Raw genomic sequence first — 25,621 nt, forward strand, 5'->3', positions numbered from 1 at the left:
CAACACTTCAACAAAATTTATTATCACTACAGTTGTTTCGGCAGAGTGCCCTTCGCAAGGAGGAGGGAAGACGGTCGGAGCTCTACACAAACTACTAAGCGCAAAAAACATCTCTAGAGAGGCAAAATTGAGACCGAACAGTGTCCTACCTACGGTCTTGTATGGAAGCGAAACATGGGTTATGAACAAAAATCAAGAAAATATACTGAACATCTGGGAATGGAATGTTTTAAGAAAGATATTCGGGGAAGTAAAAGTCTATGAAGACGTTTGGAGGAGACGAACAAATGCAGAGATCGGAGAGCTGTACGGGAAACTAGAAATTAGCCAGATCGTCAGGACAAAGAAACTTAGATGGTTAGGCTATCTTGCGAGAATGGCAGATGAAAGGTGAGCAAAGGACTCACTGCTGTGAGGGGAAGGAAAGAAGAGAAGAGGACGACCCAGAAAAAATTGGAGAATTGTGGCCATGGACCGAAGAAATTAGAGGAAAACATCGGAAACATTCCAAGCCATGGCCTGGATATATTGTTGATATAGATCACTGTTGATATATTTCAGAATTTTATCTATCTTGTCGGTAACACCCTTGATATATAAAAAAATGCTTTCCAAAGTAGTCAGTGTCTTTAGATTCTTTGGTTTGGGACTGAGTGAGAGATAGGTGCTCTTGTTCTTCTTTTAGAGAAGTTCTCCGGATTTACTTGAAAACAAACGCAGTGATCCCTAAATTAATTTGTAAATCCTGATCTGGCATGCGAGTAACCATTGGCAAGGATGAGTGTCCTTTATATATAAAGTAGAAGAAACCCACAAACTTGTTTATTAATTTAGAAAGCTATAAGATTTTCTTTGTAATCAATTTCTGTATTTTCTACATAAATACTATTCCAGAGATTAGTCGAACCTGTTTTTCCAATTTTTTCGGGACAGGAAGTAAAAACTTTTAATTTCATAATTTTTTCGCAGGCGTTTTTCGGCTACCGAAAGATTTATTTATTCTTAACTCGCTACCTTTTAGTGATTGTTTATAGATACAGCATAATATTCGTCTTCTTTGAGTATAAGTAATTAGTTTTAAAAATCATCATTTGTTTAAAACTTTATTAACTAGATTTTAACAAAACATAAGTTCGATTTAAACAAACACTCAGGGAAAATCACTAATACAAAATGTACACTTTATTATTAACATTGTACATAGAATAATATCGCGAATTCGTGCTGGTACAAAGGCTAATCCCAGTATTTTATAGTAAGACTACAATATAGTTATTCCTGAGATATATCTCATGTAACAATCAAGTTAGAGACTGATTTATACCAGTTGTTGTATAAAATTAATTTATAATATTTGTGGACAATTATAAACACCTAGATAAAAAACGGATCAAAAAAACTATTTTTTCATTTCAATGTTTGCCATTTTTAATAATTAAACATTGCAGATTTGCTGATTTTCAAATTCTAATTGTTTGATAATTAGTAAGTGCCATTTTAAGACAGTCAAACATGTTGAAAAACTATTAAATTTATAATTTGTTAACGATAAGTAAACGAATGTTTTTGAGTGAGTGATGTAACTGTCATTGATGAGGGAAGATGCCATCAGTATATAATTCATAGGAAATCACTAGATGCAAACTAATTTTATCTAAGAGTTTACTTGGTTATTCAGCATCTATTATACTATACTCACAGTAAAAGATACAGCCCTTACTCAAGATTAAAGTATGTGTCAAATGAAAACCCTCAATGAGCAGAAAAAGTTCTCCAATTTTGCTACTAGAGATAATTGAAAACCCCTTAAAAACGAAATCTCGAAGGGAATTCTTGTATAAACAATCTTAGCTAACATTGTTAAACTAGAGAAGGGGAAACGGTCGCTTTTGAAGGTGTCCAAATATCGTAAGTTATTTGAGGGTTTTCATTTGACATATACCTTGACCTTGGATGACGTTTATGTATAGTTTAACAAGATTGGCTGGACGGATGAATAGATCATTTGAAAAACTTCTTGTGTAATCTATACCTGCTTACTGATACATGTATTTTATATGTAGTATGATAATAATAATAATATTGATAAAATGTTTATGTTATTACGAATAAACCGAATAAATCTCGCTCACACTTAGTTGTTACTTGAGATTAGCAAAGAATCTAAGTTTAGGGTGGTGTTTCTGCGACTGGTGGATCTTTGACTCGTTCTTTATTCCATTCTTTTAGACCTTCTGGTAGAGTGGTGTCTTCTTCTAAAGAACCAGTTCCTTCGACGAATTCTTCATAGGTTGATTTTTCGGGGAAGGGTCTTTTACCTAGTAATTCAATCATATCTTGTCTGCTGATGATCTCTTTTTGCAATAAACGTTCGGCTACTTTTTCTACCTGTGTCTTGCGTTCCAATAATAAAGCGGTGGTCTTTTTATGGGCGCTATCGATTAATTTCCTAACCTACAAAAACATAGAAGATTAATATATTTAAATTTTGCTATGTATTATTTATTATTATTACATTGATCAGTATAGAGGTTCGAAATTAGTACATTAGATTAAATGTTATGCTTTCAGAGGCAAAGTTAACGGTCCTAATGAACTGCCAACTAATCTTCTTGCTAAAGCTGACGCATTCAAAATTGTTGATGCATTTAGTTGATGTCATTTATTCAACAGGAATAATTCAAAAGATTGGCTGGCAGCTGTCTACATTGGTAACATTCCCCAAAAAGTCAAAGAATATTTCTATCATGAAATTCAGAAGATTTCCTAATCGATAGAAAGAAGCCCATGTGATTACAATCCATAAACCAGGAAAAACAGCATTTTTCCACAGAAATACAGACCAATAAGCTTACTGCCAGCAGTCAGCAAGATTACTGAAAGAGTGATACTCTCAATGCTCGAAGAGGAAACAGAAAGTCTACAGGTGCTACCAGAAGCTCAATTCGGATTTAGAGCCAAACACTCAAGCGAACACCAGGTACCCAGACTCAGAGAATATATCGCAGCAGGCTTTAACGATAGACAGTACACCGGAATGGTGAGTACTTCTTAGACTTGAGCAAAGGATTCTACAAAACGTGGCATAAAGGACTGATCTAAAAAATGAAGAACCATACAATTGCAATGCCATGAAAGAGCTACTCTCTTCGTACCTCGCCAACCGAAAATTCATGATTCGCATACAACAAATCCTATCCGAAGTCGGAATTCAGGATGCACGAGTACTGCAGGCTAATCAGCAGTATCATACTGTCCATCCTGACATAAAATGGAACTAGACCTGCAAAACGAACAGAAAGAAGTTCCAAGCTGTCCACAATTGAGCACCACGAGAGGCAGCGAGTATCCCTTCATACGTAGCGGAAGGTTTAATTTTCAAAGACACCCAACAGATCATAGTATTGGCCCAGGTGGACGAAAAAGCAAGAACAAAATTCGCCGAAAAATGAACCACCCTAACCACATCCAATAAGAGATGATGTCTTCTACCGATGGAAACCTAGAAAACCTAAACAGCAACTGCTTGGCAACGACTAAGAAGAGATAGCATGTAAGTCGACTAACTCCCACCCTTAGCCAATCATGGGAAGGCAGTATTCACTGCCTTCCCTCGCTCAACCGTTTCCATCTCTCTCTGTTGTCCCATTCTCCGTCGTTTAGGCCTCTCTTACTCATGGCGTCGTCTACTTCGTTCCTCCAGGATTTTCGGGGTCGTCCTCTTTTCCTCCTTCCTATGGGGCTCCATTCGGTTATTCTCTTTATCCATCTGCTGTCGCTAGTTCTTCTTACATGCCCATACCACTTTAGTCTTTTTTGTTCTATATATGTTAGTATGTCTGTTTCTATTGATGTTCTTTGCTTTATTTCGTCATTACTTCTCCTATCCATTCTTGTTACTCTGCAGCATCTTCGCAGGCATTCCATCTCTGTTGCTACTATCTTACTGCTGTTTTTCTTGTTTATGGTTCAATTTTCAGCCCCATATGTCATAATACTTCGCACTCATGTTATATAAATTTTATGTTTTTGTCTTCATATTTAGGTGTCTATCCCACTATACTGAGTTAAGTTGTCGAATTGCTGTTCTTGTTTGTCCTAATCTTTGTGTAATTTCTTCCTCTGTTGTTGCCTTTTTCGTGATTATAAACTCCAAGTATTTGAATTTATCCTTTCCTTTGATTGTTACGTTGTCATCAATCTGTAGATCTTCTATGTATTCTTTACTTGTAGATAGGTACTCTGTTTTCGCGAGGTTAATATCTAGGCCAGCCTTGGTCTCTAGCCAGCCAAAAAAAATAAAACATTAAAAAACCGGGCCAGAGGGATCCATTTTGCCATCCATGTGTTGAGATTCTTAATTGGTCAAAGCTGTTAAGAATCCCCTGGAGGACAATAAATATATGGACGTGGAACGTTAAGATTAATGGGATGAATGAATATAGACTTAATGGGAGTCGATGAGATGCGATCGATGCACTCAATGCAGTGTCTTATTAACGAATATCAAGTACACTATTCTGTCAATACTGATGAAAATGGCATACACTGAGTTGAAGTAATCTTGAACAAACGTATCGACAAATATGTAACTACTGGTGGGCAAACTTAGTGTTAAACTAAAAACAATCAAAAGAACCAAAAAATAACAATATGATTAAATGAATTAAGAGTAATTAAAGAAACACAAAAGGAAGAAATATAACAATATATAGAGCAAAAAATACTAATATAGAAAAATCAAGGACAAGTATTTGACAACAAGAAGAACGAAAAATGATATGGTGGAAACTAGGATGAGGATAAAAGATTAGAACATGGTGGTGAACAAAAAAAATGACAGGACATAAGAAGTGCTTTAGACAAGCTAAAAATGTAGGAATAAGTGACCAATACGAAGACATTTAATTACTTAATCATCATAAAAAAGTGAAAGAAGCTACAGGAAGCTATAAACCTAGATCAGTATGTATAATAGATAGGGACGGCAGATTCTTATAGAAATATAATAATAAAAATATTGACAAGTCATGTAGAGGAAGTATTTGAAGATGAAAGAAATGTATGATTATCTAAAAAATATTGAAGTAGAAACATGAATAAAAACTACTAAAGACGAGAAAGCAGCAGGGCCAGATAAGTTTCACTCAGAATTCCAAAACATTACAGACAACAAAGGAATATGAATACAATATGCAGAAAAAAATACCTTCAAAGCGGCTAAAGTCTTTGCTAATCTGCTGAAAAAATCTGACTAAAAAAAGTGTGAGGAATATAGAATTATTAGCTTAACAGTCAAAGAATCTATAAGGTCACCCAAAAACAACTGATACCTACACAGTTTGGTTTTAGGGATGCTGTAAGTACAATGGAAGCAAGTTTTGTTCCAGCGCTTCAAAGATGTCAATTGTGGCATAGATATGTTTTCTCGATTATCAGAAAGCATTTGATAGAATATTATGGCATAACAGCAAAAATTAGACATATAACCAATTGGGGCGACGACGTTATTGTAGAGGAGAGGTATAAGACGAGGGATCCCTCCCAATTTTGAATACCTACTCAAAAGAGATATTTAAAGGAGCCCTGGAAGACATCGATAACAGTGTACTTCCCACTTATATGTCTTATAGTAAACCTATTTTTATCCATAGTGCCCTATTATATCTCGTATGTGATTATGTATATTAATAACGAATATGCTGTAGTGCTTTCTTGGTAGTCGCCTTGTTTGTTTTTTCTTCATTAATATATTAATTATATTCTCCCCTTTCATTTGATATATCTCATGTTAGGATTCAATGTGTTACCCTAGTCTTTTATATAGATAGATATATGCCTGTATAGAGAAATAAATTTCCAACTGGACCACTCAAACGAATTCCAGAAAAGAATTGAAATCGCCAGAGCAGGATTCATGAATATGAGAAACATACTTTGCGACCCAAGATTGGCCATACCAATAAGATTGAGAACACTAAAATTTAATATAATGTCCCTACTTCTGTATGGCTGCGAAACATGGACACTCAAACAAGGCGACATCACCAAGTTAAACGCAGTTGAAGTGTGGCTGTACAGAAAATTGTTGCGAATAAGAGGGACTATAAGAACAACTAATCTAAAAGAATTATCAAGGATGAATACTCGTCCACATCTGTTAAATATCGTCAAAGTTAGAACAAATCTCATATCTCGGGACATATAATGCGCCAGAAGGAACTACAACGAATAATTACAACTAATTATTGAGGGAAAAAATTTAAGGATAACGTGGTATAGGAAGAAAGAAGAAATCGTGGCACAGGAATATAAGAGACTGAACCAGAACTGAAGGAAACGCTGTCATTCACCAAGCCGAAACTTTGTCATACCAGTCGCCAACCTCAATGGAGATGGTACATAGAAGGAGGAGGATATTTTCATTATTTTTATGTCAGTGACTGCTTTTCACCTGCGCCTGTGGTGACAAATGGGTGAATCGAGTAGCTCAGGAGTCACCACTGCCGGTCCTAAGCACGGGTAAAGGAGGAAGGTTGGGTTAGATTTTGCCACCAGTAAAAACATGGTTATAAGTAGCACATGCTTCCCACATAAAGACATACATAAAATGACATGGATTTAAGCAGATGGAACCACAAAAAATCAAATCGACCATGTGCTGATAGACAAAAGGGTAGCCAATAGTATCTCAGATGTGACACGACGGGGAGTATGCTGTGGATCAGACCATCTTTTACTCCAAACCAAATTTAGATGCAGAGTTACCAAAGAAAGAAACGAAAGACAACAAAGAACAAACAAACTGGACCTGGAAAAACTGAAGATTCAGAAATGTAAAGAGAAGTTCGAAGAAGAAGTCGCCAATGAGTTAAGGACGCTAGAACTGCACTCCATAGAGGGCATATGGAATAATATCAAAAGAGCAGTACTGACAACGGCAGCGTCCACCCTGGAAAACAAGAAAAAGGCGAGAAGAGGAGCATGGTTCGATGACGAGTGCAGACAAGCAATAGAGGAAAGAAATGAAGCACACAAAATGTATATAATAAGAAGAACACGGGAAATACGAACATCATTTGAAGTCTCAAGACGGAAAGCAAACAAGATATGTAGAAATAAAAAAAGAACCTATGAAAATGGACAAATAGAAAAAATGGAAGGATATTTCAAAAACAACGAAATTAAAGGGGCTTACGAATACCTAAAAAAGATAAAAAGTGGGTATAAAGCTCAAATAAGTCTATGTAAAGATGAAAGTGGGCAAATAATCAGTGACCAACAGAAACTCACAGAAACCTGGAAGCATTATTTTCAGACATTACTTGGTACACAAGTAGACATGGAATATGAAATGGGTACAAACTACGTAGAAGAGAGTGAAGTAGAGAATGGAGTAGAAGCTCCAACCATAGAGGAAGTTCTCGAAGCTATTAAGGCCCAGAAAAAGAATAAAGCCCCGGGAGTTCACGAAATACCAGCAGAATTGTATAAGGTAGGTGGCGACCACCTAGCAAGTTACATCCACGCGCTCATCAAAGACATATGGAAAGAAGAGAAAATACCCGGCGACTGGAAGAAAAGTATAGTACGCCCGATCTATAAAAAAGGAGACAAACTCCAGTGCAAAAACTACCGTGGAATTTCTCTACTATGTACAGCATATAAAGTCCTCATCTAAATTATAAACCAGCGGCTCCAACCACTAGCAGAAAATATTATTGGAGAGTATCAGACGGGCTTCCGACGGGGAAGATCGACATTGGATCACATATTTACAGTCAAACAGATCTTGAGTAAATCATATGAGCATGACATTGATGTTGAAAACGTGTTTGTAGATTTCAAACGGGCATACGACTCAGTAAAAAGAAACAAACTCTACAATATATTGGCTGAATTGGCAATACCACACAAACTAGTTAGACTCATTAAAGCCACAATGGATGAAACTCAGGCGTGTGTACGAATACAAAACCATCGGACAGACTTTTTCAAAATTTCGCAGGGAGATGGGCTGGCCCCAACTTTGTTTAACCTGGCACTGGAGTATGCGGTTAGGCAAATGCAAACTGGACGAGGAAACCTACTGACCAACCGAACGGTTCAACTGGCCCCTTATGCCGATGATATTAATATTATGAGTAGAACATCAACAGGAGCACAGGAAACATACGCAGAGTTAAAAACGCAAACAAAAAGGTTAGGTCTGGAAATTAACATAGAAAAAACAAAAATAATGATACAGACGAGAAGAAATATAGTATTATATATGTATATAAGACTATATTTCTTCTATTTCTAAAAACAAAGATGAGAATTTATAAAACCTTAATTCGACCAATGGCAGTGAAGGATGAGTCCTGCAAGAAACATCCAAAACAAACTCGACACATTCAAAAGTAAAGTACTGAGGAGAATACTAGGACCTGTAAGGGAAAACGGAATCTTCAAGTCGATACAACAACGAGCTTTAACAACTTTATAAGAAAGCACCACTGTAAGACTTCATTAGAATACAAAGATTGCAATGGACTGGACATGTGATAAGAATGGCAGATGATAGGCTACCAAAAAGAGCACTGAATGCTATAATGCGGGGAAAGAGACTGATTGGAAAGCCAAGAAAGCGCTGGGAAGACACAGTAAACAGCGACGCGCAAGCCCTTTTAGGAGTCCGTGTATGGAGAAGATCAGCCACAGACAAGCAAGGGTGAAGGCAAAAAATAAAGGAGGCCAAAGCTCAATTTGAGCTGTAGTGCCGTAGAGAAAAAAGAAGAAAACTGCTTTTCTGATTATCGAGAGAGTAATTTCGGGGATATCTGATCTTCTTTAAAGAATTTGACAATTTGTTCAAGTTTTAGTTCTGCTTGTGTTCTTGATCTATTATTTAGGCCATGCAATAATGATATTTTATTTAAAACGCCGTAAAATTAAGTGGTTATTGTAAAAACAAAAATAAATTAAAAGATCAAAATTGAAAAAAGTGAAATAAAAAAGATCAAAAATGCAATTCGGTTTGATCTTAAGACTCTAAATAAAAAAAGTAAAAAATTAAATTGACTTACCTCTATATCGATAAGTTGTGCTGTACTTTCTGAATAAGGTTTCTCCATTATCATTTCGCCTTCTCTGGGCATATCAAAACTAACATTACCGACTTTATCGTTCATACCGTAGTGTACGACTTGCGCATAGGCACTCTGCGTGACTTTTTTAAGATCATCTTGAGCTCCAGTAGTGATTCTCTTGAAAAATAGTTCTTCCGATACACGGCCTCCCAAGGTCATACACATTCTATCGAAAAGTTGTTCCTTACTGTATAAATACTGATCTTTTGGCAAATATTGGGCATAACCTAATCCTTTTCCTCTGGGGATGATCGAGACCTAAAATAAAATAACAAATATTTTATATTTTGTCAAAAAAAAACATATAAATTTTAGGATTAGGTATTAAATAGCAACAAGTACGTGTATTTAATATTTTTATAGTGGTTTAACATGTTTATGTACATTAATATTTTAAAAATTAACGCCTAATAATTATTTTGAATTATGCCAGAGTTAAAATAAATAAATATTTAGAGATATATTTAGAAACATTTAAAGATAATAATATTGACAACGTCCAAGTTATTGCATTTTCAAGGCACATATACTTTTAATGTTCATTATTGAAAAGCGTGAACTGCTAAAATAAAACTGTTCTGCATATTAAATAATTGAATATGTGTGTTTGTCGCAGTTTTTCACCAGCGATGTTCATTTTCTGTAAGATTCTCTTTTTTCCTAAGTTTTCTTTGAATTATCATTGGATAAATATTTACTATGGGATCACTAACAGGATAATTTTTACTGGCATCATTGCATGTGCTTGTCTTTTTAACCTTCCGTTACTCGCGCCAATTTTCTGTGATCAAATACTCGCTCACGGTGCAAAAGACCGGGTCCGAAAATATGGGTCAGTAATAGTTTTTAATTTTTTGTTTTTGAAAATTGTGTACAATTAACTTATTTACTAAATATATGATAATATTATTATAATTTTGTAGATATGCGTTTGTTCCAACATTATATTATTTTAATAAAAAGTTAGCTAGTTTTCATAGTGATCCATTAATATATACAAAAAAAATTGTAAATTAAAAAAAAAATTGAATATTGTTAAATTTGTTTACTAGGAACTTAAAGGAATTAACTTAATACACAACAAAACAAAAATAAAAAGTAATTGTAACAAAAAAAATAAGATATTATTTAATATTTTCATAACATAAATTACAAAATGGTGTAACATGTTCCAAACACAGATATTTTGTGCATATTTTGCAATAATATTTTGTTTTCCTATTTTTCCGCCAATCACAAACAGCACAGCGGCCTTGAGTCCCGGGTGTTATGACTGGTAAGTCACATACCTCCCTAAGCCTCATTCTGATGGTTCTGGGTAAGTTGGAACACATAGCCCGTACTTTTTGACAGTCCCTAGTTAGTAACATCGAGAGTTGCAGTAACAATTCTTTACATGGTATTTTAGATTCTTCAATTAGACTAGTATAAACTAGAAAAGAGTTTATTCCTGCTACATTTAACAAACTAAAAAAAGAACCATAGGTCATCGTCTTGTTGACGGACGCAATTATATTGGCCGCATAATTTATCCACCACATCTACTCTGCTCTTCGTCTCATTATAATATGTAATATTATATCAGGTTTATTTGTGATAAGATCAATATCATCTCCATGGTGCATTATAGAGATGAGTAGGACGTTTCGATTTTTTTTGGAATATGCTAATCTAAGGTGATTCCGTCGTAAAAACCAAACATCGAAGAGCCAATGCACCGGCCATTATTTTGTACAAATTCTAATGGCAACTGTTTTTGTTTATTTTTTCGAATTGTACCCCCTAAAGTTAATTTTTTTTATTTAAGGCTATCAGCTAGAGGGACACTACCAAACCAATTATCCAGAGTAACATTCCTATTACTCCCATAAATATGTTAGCAAAGTCTTTCTACTACGTCTTGCGTCGCTCTACTAACTTAAAAAGGGCCATTTGGTTGTTTTCCGACCTACACTTCTAAGTAGCTGGTATAGAACTGTTTGACATCGGAAATAGTAAAAATTTTTATGTCATATTTATTCGGCTTGCTAGGAATGTACTGCCTGAAACTGCATTTTTCTCTAAAAGCTTCTAGTTTCTCGTCAATGGTAACATAAGCAGAATGAGAATAGCATTTTTTAATCTTGCTGTTAAATTTTTCTAGCAATGTTCATATTGGAGCCAGCTACTTGTATTCTTTCATTTCTTGTATGAATGTTATCAAATCTCAGACACTGTAAAAGAAATTGAAATCTAGGCTTATTCATTACAAGCAAAAAAGTTTCAATGTCAGTGCCATTCATGTGGTTTGCTTTTCTAATACCAGCAAGGTAAAGAAGACCAATTAGGGCTTTGATTTCGGCAATGTCGGTAGGTTTCGCAATGTATTCCAGGTGTTAATAGGTGTTGATTGAGTTTTAAAAAATTCTTTTATAGCTGGCAATCGTACAAATATATTGGTACTGCGTGTTCTTACATTCTTCGGTGAACAATGTTTTTTCCATTTCGTTAATTTATCTTTACCTATAAAATACGGCTCCCTTCTGAAACTAACATTTTCTTCCACCGTTTGATCGTCTTTAAATTCTTGTTCAGTATCACTACATTCAGATCGTTCTTCTACATGGTCAATTTCATTTTGTTCATCACCTTCTTCACACATTTCCTCGTCGGTCGATACTTCCTCAAATAATTTTAATAATCTTTGTTTCTCCTTCTCGTAATCCATATCTGTATACCTATAAATATATAAACATTGAAAATAATAAAAAGAACTTATATCACCTTACAGAGTGAAACTTTCGATGTCTGATCCAAAGAACAAAAATGTGTGCACAATACTCGCACCCGGTGCACCGGACCGTGTTTCCTAATAATAAAATTACAATGCTCTTTTTTACCCTGCACATATATACTTCACCGACAGTTGAGCGACGAATGAAGTGAAGAGTGAAGAGGTATGGACTAATGTCTAGAGCCTGACCCACTACTCTGAGCCGCGTAATGTAGGTTGTCTATTATGAATTTGAATCGGGGAAATTACTGACAGACTCACGCATGACGTCCGACATCGGATAATCATTTTTTACTAAAATAGATGTTATAATAATTATTTTTCTTTCAAAAACGAATTGTCATTAGAACAGGCAATTTTAGTTCTATCATATAATGATTTAATGACTCCCTTTTTAACATTTATGTTGTGATTTGATTTATAATTTAGATATATGTTCATATGCGCAACAAAAAATATTAAAAGCCAGAGTTTTTCGAGGAACTAACCATCATTTAATAAATAATTTTTATATAACTGTGCTGTGAATAATGTATTTCGAAAAGGGGAAATTATTCATTTAAGATATTACAAAGAAAAGGTCTCTAAAACGTTTTTAAACAAGCCAAAAAAATCACATTACAAAGCATGAATGAATCAAATATGTAGCACCTTTTTTGTAGATGTATTATTCAAAAACAAACTGAAAAGTTGTTACTATAAACAGGGATCTGTATAGCTGTGGCTATGCTTGACTTAAATAAAACAACGATTAGATAGAAAAAAAAATCACAAATTTCATTAAAATTCTCTATATTTTTTAAATGTTAATATAATTTGGTACATTGATTTGTATATGTAATATTTTCTAAGTAAGTTTTTATAGAAATAAATAGTCTATATATAAATGTACCATTAGATGAAACTTTGAAGACAATTAGGACCAAATTACAAAATGATAGATTAACAACTAAAACCAAATTAAATGTATCAGCTATAACGGAACTGTTGACATTATCTACTGACAACACTTATTTTCATCTAAACAATGATTTATATAAACAAAATTTTTGGGCTGTGCTTTAAATCCTAGCTATTAGCTATGCTAGCTAATATATTGATGGAAGACTTCAAAACAAATATTCCTAATCAAAATTTAATGCCCACAATACGTTGGAAATATGTAGATGATCTGTTGGACACACTTCTGATTAATATAAATAAAAGGTAAAAAGGAGGAGTCAATAAAACTTACAATGGAAAAGAAATAAAATAAATCGTTGCCTTTTCTGGATGTTTTAATCTCAAACGAAATAGTGGATATGGGACTCATGTATACAAAAAACCAACACATATGAACATATATCTAAATTATAAATCAAATCACAACATAAATGTTAAAAAGGGATTCATTAAATCATTATATGGTAGAACTAAAATTGCCTGTTCTAATGACAATTCGTTTTTGGAAAAAAAATAATTATTATAACATCTATTTTAGTAAAAAATGATTATCCGATGTCGGACGTCATGCGTGAGTCTTTCAGTAATTTCCCCGATTCAAATTCATAATAGGCAACCTACATTACGCGGCTCAGGCTCTAGACATTAGTGAGGTATGGTATATGCATGGAGCAGCAATTCCAAATCCCCACTACAATCAGATTTACCGGAAACTATTTACAGGGCCGGTCTGACACACCGTGCGCGAGTAACGCAAGGTTAAAGACAAATCACATGCTATGATTTTACTGACGGGTATTCTTAAATTAAAGTTAAGTTAGGTTAGGGCAAATTACAATTAATTATTAAGGGTAAATATATATTTTAATTTGTTTAGTTTTCCTGACGAACATTTTTAATCTGTATCCACTTCACATTTTTTCTACCAAACTTGGTATGTATAAATTAGGAATAACAAGTTCTTTTAAAATCTGCAAAAATGTACAGGTTGTCCCATTTGAACTAAACAAATTGAGGTTATTTCCCGGGAAAACCAGAAGTAGAATAGAATAGAACAAAAATATGGCATAAGGTGCGTTATGTGTCATTGTACTTGTATGTAAATTTCCTTGAATATCGCCTTTTTCGTTTTAAAGATTTACTTGGTTCCAAACTTTATCCCAACTTTGTATACAATTATATTTCTAAAGTTGTTGTTAGTTAATTTCATAGAAGTTGGTTATACTATAACCATATAGAAATGTCATGGGTGACATGAAATAAACTTTGTAGGAAATGAAGTATAACTAAATTTTGGATAATGTGCACAAAATATTTGAATGGAGTTTTATACAAATAGGAAGATATACTCAACGGAATGACGAATATTACCTATTAGTGATAGGATGAGTTGAGGTGTGTTCGAATAAACAGAGAAAAAAATCACCAAGGGGTGAGATCGGGCCATCTAGGATCCTATAGCAATTTTTAGTGAAAAGTGAGCGGAAAACATTCGAGTATGAGCAGTTGTACAATTTTACTGAAATCATGTGCCCATTTTTATTAAAAAAAAAAATAGGTATTATGCCACCGGCTGACACGACTCACTAAACGATCATGGTTGGACTGTGTAACTATGTTTAATGAAATTCCTTCGGGTTGGTATGTGCCCAAGAGATGCAGTTTTGTTTTTTGACACATTCTACTAAGCAGAAATTGGTCTCATCACTAATAAATAACATTACTAAATAACATTATCAAGTCTAAGATGATTAAAAAAAGTTTCAATATCTTTCAGATATTCACGACCTGATTAACCGCTGACATACCACACATTGTCTTCGGTTGAAGTCGTAGGCGTAGAGTACGGAATCGACTGACTCGACGCCAGAACCCCTCGAATGAAAATTTTTATTACATTTACACTCGGAACGTCTTTCTATCTAAATTAAAACTTAGGATAGGCTGCGATAAACGATTACGACAAACTGCATAAGATACAATAATGATTTACCTTTAATAAGGGATCAGCATGCTGTAAGAACCATCCAGCAACAGCATGTCCAGCCTCGTGGTAAGCAACGGTCTTCTTTTCTTCTGGAGATAGAACGTTCGTTTTCTTCTCCATTCCAGCCACTACACGTTCAATTGCTTGTTCGAAGTGCTTCATCGTTATCGAATCATTTAAATCTCTGGCAGCTATTAAAGCCGCCTCATTACACACATTCGCTATATCGGCTCCAGTAAAACCAGGTGTTAAGGCGGCCATTTTTCTTGCTAACTCACTCTTATCTAAAGTAGTCTTCAATGGACCTGAATAAAATTGAAATTGACAGTTTTGTTCAATATGAATCATTGGGAAAATGCCAAAAAAATTATTAATCTTAAAGAATTTTTTCAGGTTATGTAAAAATTCATTTGAAGGTTATATTTTTTAATATATACTTACCAATAATTAATAATTAAAAATATACTTACCTAAATGTACTTTAAAAATACTAGCTCTGCCTTTAATATCTGGAGCCGGTACAAATATTTGCCTATCGAATCTGCCAGGTCTAAGTAAGGCTTTATCTAAAATATCTACTCTGTTGGTGGCTGCAAGTACTACAACATTTGTAGTGGTGTTGAAACCATCCATTTCTACTAGAAGTTGGTTCAAGGTATTTTCCTGTTCTGAATGGCCTCCGAAACCTTAAAGGAAACAAAAATATAAACAAAACTTTTAATTATAAAACCCTGTATATTTATTTAAAAGAAGTTATATTTATTTAAAAGAACCCTTTCGGAATAATTATTCCATCATCAGTGCTGTTACCACTTTAGTTAAGACAAACGTAAAGGTTAAATTTTGACTAAGGTTAAAGCAAATGTGGTTTATTACTTCCTAGGTATACATGTGTCGAGCCACTAAATATCTGGGTAAGACCCCTTTAAATGTTATTAAATTGGTTTTATATTACGCAGTTGCTGATGCTAAGTTTTAAATATATGATGTTAAGTTTTAAATAGATTCACTTCATGGCAACGTAAAACTCCCAACCGGGGTTGTTGGCCCTGAGCCGTTGCTACCTTAGGTAGCAACTGATGACAATGACATTTTAGGACAGATGCATGAACAAAGCAGTCAATGTAACTGGAAGTGTGTGTGGTAGTGTAATGCAACAATAGCCAACAATGTGCATAATTGAGTATGTTAAAAAATTTTATTACTTGTAACAGTAGCAAACATCAATATGTTGGGATTAAAGTGTAATCTATCCTGAAGGTTTATGTTGAAAATTATAGAAAATAGATTGTATAGATGGGATGAAGTTTGAAATTTTTTTTTAATTATAGATAGGCAAACATCAATACATACATCTAACAAATCGAGGATAAACTGAAATATAAATAGGGCCCTATATGTTTTAAATCAACATTTGGTACCTAAATGTTGCCTAAATTAGATGTTAGATATGTGTAAGACGTTGTTAATAATTATCAAAGGCTCAGGTGTAAACTGATTTATGTGTGGATTCATATAATTCAAAAAAAAATTCTATCTTTATCCCATCTATAAAATCTTTTTTCTACAATTTTCTAACATAAACCTTCAGGGTAGATTACATTTTAACCCCAACATATTGATGTATGCTAGTTTTGACTGTATTGTTTACTCATCCGTCCTAAAATGTAATTTTTATCAGTTTCTACCCCAGGTAAATGTAGAGACAACGTCTCTGGGCCAGCAACCTCAGTAGAGTTTTACGTTGCCATCAAGTGAATATGTTTAAAACTTTTTAAGATTCTATAAAATTATCAGCAATAATGTAATATAAAACCAATTTCATAACATTTAAGGTTTTGACCTAGATATTTAGAGGCTTCATACATGTGTGCAGTCCATCTAATTTACAAACCGTTGCACGTCATTATCTACGTCAGAGATCGAAGTTGACATAGTTGCCAAAGTATAAAAAAATCCTGAATCCATTTTAAATCAAATAGGTCACATAATTATTATTATACTCTTTACAGCGACTATTTAAATTCTTACGTGGCATTTTTGAAATAAAACACACTAATTTTGTTCTAAAAAGAACAGATTTTATTAAATAGGTAAAAATATAAAACAAGAGGTATTCACTTTAAAATTTAAAATAATAAAGTACAAAAAGTGTCAACACCGTAACTGTCAAATAAGTGTGACCAATTTATGCCAAAATTTCACCTTCGTTCGATTAAAGTTACAGTGTGTTCCGAACAAATGTTCTTCATAAAAACGCTTTATAATGCATTTATACAAATTAAATGAAACATATTATAGTCTATTTCTTTAAGTTAACATTAATAGAAATCTTTAAATATTAGTTCTACGCGTATTTAATAAAATATGTCTAGTGGCTGTAATGCCAGTGTACTCGGCAAAGTGATTCTAAAAAAGAACACACCTACCGCTTAAATATTTCGTGTTGGTATCATGTGACGTCACGGGCTATGACGCCGATGACGTGCAACGGTATGTAAATTAGATGAAGTATACCTAGTATTTATTTAGTGGAATGTACTCAATCACTTGGCGTGAATACGGATTTTTAATTGCAGTCATAAGCTGCTCGTTTAAAAAATCAGCAACTTTTGACGCAGCTATGGGACGTTTTCAATTATAACTTTTTTGCCTTTCAAAATTTCATTAATTTGTTATAACATTTACCAAAATTTCTATTTTTTTATTAAAAAATGATTATCTTATATGAAGTGCTTATGACGCATTATGTTCGAGAAAAATCGATTTGTACTTTTTATGTACCAATACATACCATTCCATTGACTAGCAAATTAAGTTTCAGGAGCGGCTGATGCTGTAGAGAGAATAGCAACACTGAAGTGGAACTGGGCAGGTAACGTGCCTAGAATGACAGGTAACAGATGGACAAAGCGGACACTGGAATAAAGACCAAGAGATGATGCTTACCGAAGCAAAAGTCGTCCACCAACACGTTGGACTGATGATCTAAAAGTTACCATAGGAAATGCATGCACGAGGCACAAGATCGAAACAAATGGAAGGAAAAAATTAATTTGGATTGAGTATTTGTCTCTAATTTTGGAAGAATATAGTCAGTATGGACTCACATCAGCATCAACTATTTCATCATATTTATTTTTTCATTTTTGTAATCCAAACCAAACTTTATTATCATTGATCTCCTTTCTGCGTATCATCAATTGTACATTGTCACTACATGCTAGTTTTTTTTATATATAATTTATAAGAAACAGTATCCTTACTTCTTCCGCCACGCTTTCTGCCAACGGCATCGATTTCATCTATAAAAAGGATGCAAGGGGCATGTTTTCTGGCCATTGAGAAGAGATCCCTTACTCTAGAAGGTCCTACACCGACAAACATCTCTAAAAATTCAGATCCAGAGACTGTGATAAAAGGCACATTGGCTTCACCAGCTGTTGCTTTTGCCAGAAGTGTTTTACCAGTTCCAGGTGGACCTAAAAAATAAAATTTTAATACCAATTTTATAATCATATATCGGAAAACACTCAGTCACTATAATGTAAGGAATACTTATATCCATAGATATATTTAGCACGAATTAACAGAACACACAGATGCGAAACAGTCGCGTCAACCCTGGGTACAGAGTTTTGGTCCAGCTTAAGCTTCTTCTCAGTTCTTGAACAACCACACTGTAATTCAGACAGTACATGCGCTTATATCGTAGTGGTAATTTGGGGCTGCCTATTGGGATTTTTTTCTATTTTAAGTGTGAAATTTAAATAGTAAAGCGGCATACCGCATAAGCAGCATATAATTGGATTATATTAATTATATTAATGTTGGAGCTTTACATAAAATGTTATTTCAAGCTAGGTGTGTTAGAAATAGTTTTTTCCGAGTATTATTTTGATAAATGTGAAAAAAATCTTGTCTTGAATACAGTAAATAATCTTAAAAAAGAAAAGAGAAATAAATAATTAAATTTGTATTAAAAAACATGTTATAGGAGCGAGCTAGGGTTAAAAGCTACTAAAAGGCAAGATTTATTAGAGCAGGACTTAAATAAACTCAGAGTTTGCGAAAAGCATTTTGAAAAAAAAAAAATTTATACTCATCTTCGCGAAGCAAACTGTTGTATGACAATGCTATGCCGTCAATTTATACGTCTGAGGAGCCGCCGAAAAAAGTTCAATTATTCTCAGGTAAACAATTGCGTAAATATCACCAATTTCAATAATAAAAATATGATTTTTCAGATAATAAAATAACACCTGCGGCAGATAATTTACAACTAATATCTATTCCTATTCTTCCTTTAAATATGTTTCTATCAGCCCCAGTATGGGGCCATGGTATCAGACACCAAGTTATCAGTTCGTTTCGTTTATTTACCAATAGGAAATGATATATGTTAACCATTTTGATCAACTTTCATGCAAAAGTGGAATTTCTAAAACTTTGTTTAAAGAGATGTCAAAAATACTTTTTGACCATCCATGTCTTAACTTTCCAATATCATACATTGTGAAACTATTTATCATATTAAAAAAATTTTATTCGTTGAAATATACCAATAGAGACCTACAACATTTAAAAAAATCGAAACCATCTAAGAGAAAAATAGACATTTTATCTCATATTTAAATTCCAAATGAATATTTTACGTTGTCAATCTTGAAATTGGAAACTGTTCAATATTTCTTTATTTTGCAGAAAGAATCTTCTGTATTATTTTGTTGACTTAGCAACAATATTTAAATTGTACTTTAGCTATCGTTATTCTTTTCTTTGCCATTTTTCGATTTTTTAGAACTTAGTACTTTCAAAAGTACTCACTAGACTAGGAATTTCTAAAACTTCGTTTAAAGATATTGTTGTGAAGCTATGTCTTTGTGGCATGTTACGCAGTTTACTATTTTACTTGAGAAATAAGCCACAATTTAAGTTGGACATAAAATTTATTTGACATTTCGACTACCGCTTCAGAAATCGTTATCAAAATACGATTTTTGATCAAGATATTCAAAGCTTAAGTCGAAACGTCAAATAAATTTCATTTCCAACTCAAATTGTGGCTTATTTCCCATGTAAAGTAGCAAATTTGTTTAAAGAGTTCAATATTTCTTTATTTTACAGAAAAAAATCTTCTCTATTATTTTGTTGGCTTAGCAGCAATATTTAAATTGTCCTTTAGCTATCGTTATTTTCTTCAAAGCTACTTTTATACTTTTTCAATTTACATAGAAATTTTTTAACGATTGTCACTTTTCTAATAGCCAATTTACTTTCTCTTGTTTTGTTAAGGACATACCTAAAATTCCCAAATCACCTATTATATCTATTTCTTGTTCACTCCAAAGCTACTTTTTATACTTTTTCTATTTACACAGAAATTTATTAAATGACCGTTTATATATAAATCTTTAACGACTGTCACTTTTCTAACAGCCAGTTTACTTTCTCTTGTTTTGTTAAGGACATACCTAGAATTCCCAAACTACCTATTACATTTATTTCCTGTTCACTTCAAAGCTACTTTTTATAGTTTTTGGTTTAACACAGAATTTTATTAAATGACCAATGTTTTGTTAAGTTTTGTTTGTCTTGATTTTTAGTGTAGGTACATTAAATATCAAATCAGATGTAACAGTAACTATTATAGACCAAATGAATTATTTTGTAAGTTAAACATTGTATTGGTGCAAACACCGGCACAACAACGGTTTTCCTCAGTTTCAAGGTTACCAAATTCTGCACCACTCTCATCGGGTAGCTTTCGTATCTGTGTTCTGTTAATCAGTGTATTTAGTAATTTAATTCGATCACTAGTTACCTGTTAACATTGCTCCTTTTGGAATTTTAGCACCAAGATCAATATATTGTTGTGGATTTTTCAAGAAATTAACAAATTCCATAATTTCTATTTTTGCTTCTTCACATCCTGCTACATCCCTAAAAATAATAACTTTATAAATTTCAATAATAAATATAAGTAAATGTATATATGAATTTAAATCAAAAACACGACTAGTGTTAATAATTAATTTTGGGCTCATAGTCGTAGGACTTTCAGGCAGAAATTTCAAATTTAACAATTGAATCAAGGATACATTACAATACGATCAAGCATATTTCCACACTTTTAGGTTTTTCGGAGATAAACCAGCTAGGAACTCCTTTTACACTAAAAGAACTCCCCGACGGTATGAGCTGGTTACAAAATGGGAAAGCTGCAGGTGTGGATGATATATGATGCAGTGAATAAATAAAGCATCTATGCCAAGAAGCAAAAAACTGGATCTTGCAACTTTATAACACGTGCTGCAAAGCCTCGAAATTCCAAAATCATGGAGGAAATCTAAAAGTGATAGCCTTGTTAAAACCAGAAAAGGACCCAGAAAATCCCAGTAGCTACAGACCTATTTAACTGTTGTGTCAGTTTTTAAAACTATACGAGAGACTCATACTCGCCAGAATAAAAAAAATGTCGACAAGCACCTCATCCCACAACAAGGAGGATTCAGATCCGACAAATCTTGCACCGGTCAAGTCCGCGCACTAACAGAACACATTGAAGAGGGCTTTGAAGAAAAACTTATAACATGGACTTCTTTCGTAGATTTGACAGCAGCCTATGACACAGTAAGGCACAAAACATTGCTCCGCAAATTATACGACATTCTCAATGACCACCATCTGGTTAAGGTCGTATACTTCTTACTTCAAAACAGACGTTTTTTCGTTATGCTACTTAAAGGTTTTAACTAACGAAGGTACTTTGTAAAAAGGCCCTTTAATAACTTTTACAACTAAACTGCACTGCTTTATTAATCGAAAATAACTGAATTTAATTACAATCGTATTTCTTTTATATAAAAATTAAATGCTGACAAATTTGTTGATTGGGATTGCTGACCTCCGGGGTTACTGCACCGTAATTTGCTGGAGGGTAAAGTAAGTAGGTGGAGAGTTCAAAAAAACGGCCTTCCATAGTGAAGTGTTTTAGCACCAATGCTCTTCAATATATACACAAACGACCAACCTACGCCGACCGAAACCAATCATTTCCTCTATGCTGACGATCTTGCAATATGTGCTCAAGTGAATAGTTTTGAAGAAGTGGAGGAGAAACTCGAAACTGCCTTAAAAACAATGACAGCGTACTACCTGCAGAATTCGCTGAGATCCAATCCCTCTAAAACCCAAGTCTGCGCTTTCCACCTTGGCGCAAAGGAAGCCAAGCGAAAACTCCAAATTGCGTGGAATAATAATATATTAGAACACAAAATCCAACCTATACATCTTGGAGTAACTCTGGACCGGTCCAACACCTACAGACAACATTGCATAAAAACGAGAGGGAAAGTAACAACTAGGAACAGCATACTCAGAAAGCGAACGGAAAGTAAATGGGGTGCACGTCCTGACGTTTTAAGAACAACGGCACATGCACTGTGTTTCTAAACTGCTGAATATGCGTGACCCGTTTGGGGCAGATCTGCCCACACCATACAAGTTGATACTGCGCTAAATGAGACACCCAGGATAGTATTGGGATGCATGAAACCAACGCCACACTCAAATCTATATAAAGCAGCGTGTTTTGCAGAACCCTCAACACGCAGATGCGCTGCAGAGCACATAGAGAAAATTAAACAGATCGCGGACGAGCGGCATGCCCTATACAAAACTCGAACACCACGAAAGCGACTAAAATCCAGGAAAAGCTTCTTTGGAACAGTGCAGGATGAACAGCCTGAGTATTTTCCTCTTCCCCAGGTTCAATGGACCGACCAATCACTAAGGGGGGGTCGCTCCAGTAAAATCAAACATGGCAAAATGAGGAAAAATAGACCAAGGTGAACTGTGACTGTGGAGAAACACAGAATATGGAACATCTTCTTACATGCAGAAACTGTCCACATTGATGTACCCTCGAAGATTTGTTGCTCGCCAGCAAAGATCGAACCGATGTAGCCCGATAGTGGGCCGATGTGTATGTTAAAATGGTGTTCATAGCATAATACGTCATTCGATTCCTAATCGCCCTTTGTTTCTATTTTAGCAGTCTTCTTTGCTAAGATTTCTTTAAGATATCGCCTTGGAGACGCCCTTCAGCAATGTTGTTGCTGATCTTCCTCGTTTTGTTCCGTTTCTCTGTGGAGGTCCAGTATATTTTTTTGGGAATTATGTTCTTCTTTTCATTCCTCTGACGTATCTATACCATATAAGTTGCTCTTTTTCTATGTAGTATTCCTTTGTACTATCAGTTGTCTCCTAATATCGTCATTTCTTATATGTTCTAACTGAGATCTTTTTGCAGCTATCCTCCAAAAGTCCACGTCAGTACTTAATAGTTTGGCTTTATATTTTTTGGTTGATTGCCATACTTCTGTCGATTATGTTAACACTGGTTTTATAATTGTAGATTCGTCTCTTTGTATGTTCTCTTATAATTTTTTGTCATAAATCTAAACTTGGGATCTACATAACTTCTCTTCCTTTTACTATCAGATCTCTAATATTTTCTTCAATTCGTCCTGTACTATAGAAGAGGAATCTCGTGAAAGGCGGAGCTTCCAGTGCCAAGAGAGAGAAAGTATTCGGCCAGAAAAGCATGGAATTTACCAGAACATTACAAACATTGTATATATATATATATATATATATATATATATATATATATATATATATATATATATATATATATATATATATCGGTTTCAAAACGTCTTGGGTCGTTGTCCGATGCCTAATTTCCACGAATTTCTATCATTCCATTGTTCTTCGGTCAAGTCTCGGGAGCTCATTGCCTTTGTTATTCCCTCCTTCCATGTTCTTTTTGGTCTTCCTCGTTTCTTACGATTTGGTGGTATCCATTTCATGGCGATTTTTGGTAGTCTTGTTTCTGGCATTCTTTGAACATGGCCATACCATATAAGTTGTTTCATTTCTATGTCTGTTGCCAGTGATCCATCTACCCCCATCCGATTTCTTATTTCATCGTTTCTAATCGTTACAAACATTGTACCGCTTGATAAACACTCGCTATAGATATTAAAAGTTTTACAATGTCAATATTAGATGATCACAGTAATATTGGGTATTTGTAGTATGATATCTACAAAAATGAGTTTCAAATAATTGACATAACAATTTAATGACTAAAAGAATAAGTGAATGATTTTTGGTGAGATATACAGTGTGTCCTAAAAATTTTATACAAATGAAGAAGAAGAAAAAATGCATCTTACATTTTACAAGAAAAAAACTATTCTTGATAAAAATCTCATCATACAAGGAAAACAAAAATAATTTAATTAAAACATAATATTTACCAAACAATAGATAATTATGATGTCATTACCACACGATTAAGAGACTTTCATTTTAAAAGATCCTTCTTGGAAAACTTCATTATTTCATTGTTTCAATGGTAAGTGATTAACGTTTCAAAATAAATATTTAAATAATGCAATAATTATACGATTCTTACTACCATTTTAATATTTTAAATGCTTTTTTATATAACAGTAACATATTCAAAGACACACAGACAAGGAATCGAACACAAACAGCCGATACTAAATATATCGTATAACGATAATTAAATGATATACTAGATCATTTAATTTGTAACTATCAACAATAATGTAATATATACAAGTAATATATACAAGTAATATATACAAGTATGAATTTGATGGTAATACAATCTTCACAGATATCGCCACCGCAGTACATATTCCTTTATCTATAAGATTTTTTAGATAACATGAATTATTTTTCAATGATATGTGTGGATGGAACCTTATTTTTTTAATAACAATATATATTCTTGCAAATGCATAACTTTGATTATTTGGTAAACCTACATTATACGTCACAAAAAATAAATAAAAATCATTAAAACTTGTTTGTTAATAAATTGGAGACTCTGTAAATTTTACTTTCGGAAACACCTGTCGCTGCTGTCACATGCTCTTTTATGCGATGCTGAGGTATTGTGACACCTTCTTCAGCTTTCTTTTTCATAAAGGATAACACATTAGCAATTATTTCTCGACTTTGACTATTAACAGCCCGTCCGGATAATTTACTCTTAAACTCCATACTATAATAAATAACACTAATTTACTTAAAAAAACTGGTACACTTTTTTTCCCCAATGTAAACCTGTGTTCAGACTTGACACAATGGTTCGTGACTTAATTCGTTGTTGCCATCACAGATAACGGAATTGCACTAAATCTAAATAAAAAAAGAACGTTCAGAAAAGTTTTTATATAAGCATTATTATTATCATTAACAACAAAAAACCGTATCTAATAAATTTAATAACCAGAGAGAGGGTTGAGTTAATGCCCAAAATGTTTAAAGGATCTTTAAACGTAGCGTATTGGCACAGGGAACGTTGGAATGCATCTACTGTAATTTTATAATGTGTCTGACGCACATCCCTTCTTTTAGCTGATTTGATACAATATTTTCGTTGAACTGGCAACGTTGCCCTAGAAATTAGAATGACATATGTGACAAGATCAACTTACACAACTTGAAAAATACGATTTTCGGTTATAAGAGTTGTACCAGTTTTTTATGACTATGATCTACTTTTTTAAATTACTATTATTTCCTTACTTTTATAGTTTTTAATTTTAACAGAGTTCTGGAAAGAACTTTTGCTTAAAATGAGTAAAACTAAAATAATTTGAACAGAATACACAAATACAAGACGTAAAATAACAACAAAATCAAATTTAAATAACGCGAGTAAAAAAACAATGCAACAGTGTA

The 25,621-nt window shown here is 33.7% G+C and overlaps 1 protein-coding gene across 1 annotated transcript in view; it reads right to left on the reverse strand.

Moving 5' to 3' along the window:
• Nucleotides 1–1,087: 1,087 nt before the first annotated feature.
• Afg3l2 (AFG3 like matrix AAA peptidase subunit 2) overlaps nt 1,088–25,621 on the reverse strand; it is a 30,265-nt gene continuing 5,731 nt past the window's right edge. The window contains exons 6-11 of the mRNA XM_072537356.1: nt 20,658–20,776; nt 18,100–18,315; nt 15,304–15,519; nt 14,840–15,138; nt 9,069–9,389; nt 1,088–2,454 (exon numbers count right to left, since the gene is read on the reverse strand). Coding sequence (XP_072393457.1) covers nt 2,170–2,454; nt 9,069–9,389; nt 14,840–15,138; nt 15,304–15,519; nt 18,100–18,315; nt 20,658–20,776 — 1,456 coding nt within the window. The 3' untranslated portion in view covers nt 1,088–2,169. The remainder of the gene's footprint in view (nt 2,455–9,068; nt 9,390–14,839; nt 15,139–15,303; nt 15,520–18,099; nt 18,316–20,657; nt 20,777–25,621) is intronic.

The sequence above is a fragment of the Diabrotica undecimpunctata genome, chromosome 7 (genome assembly GCF_040954645.1).
Source record: "Diabrotica undecimpunctata isolate CICGRU chromosome 7, icDiaUnde3, whole genome shotgun sequence".
Taxonomy (NCBI): domain Eukaryota; kingdom Metazoa; phylum Arthropoda; class Insecta; order Coleoptera; family Chrysomelidae; genus Diabrotica; species Diabrotica undecimpunctata.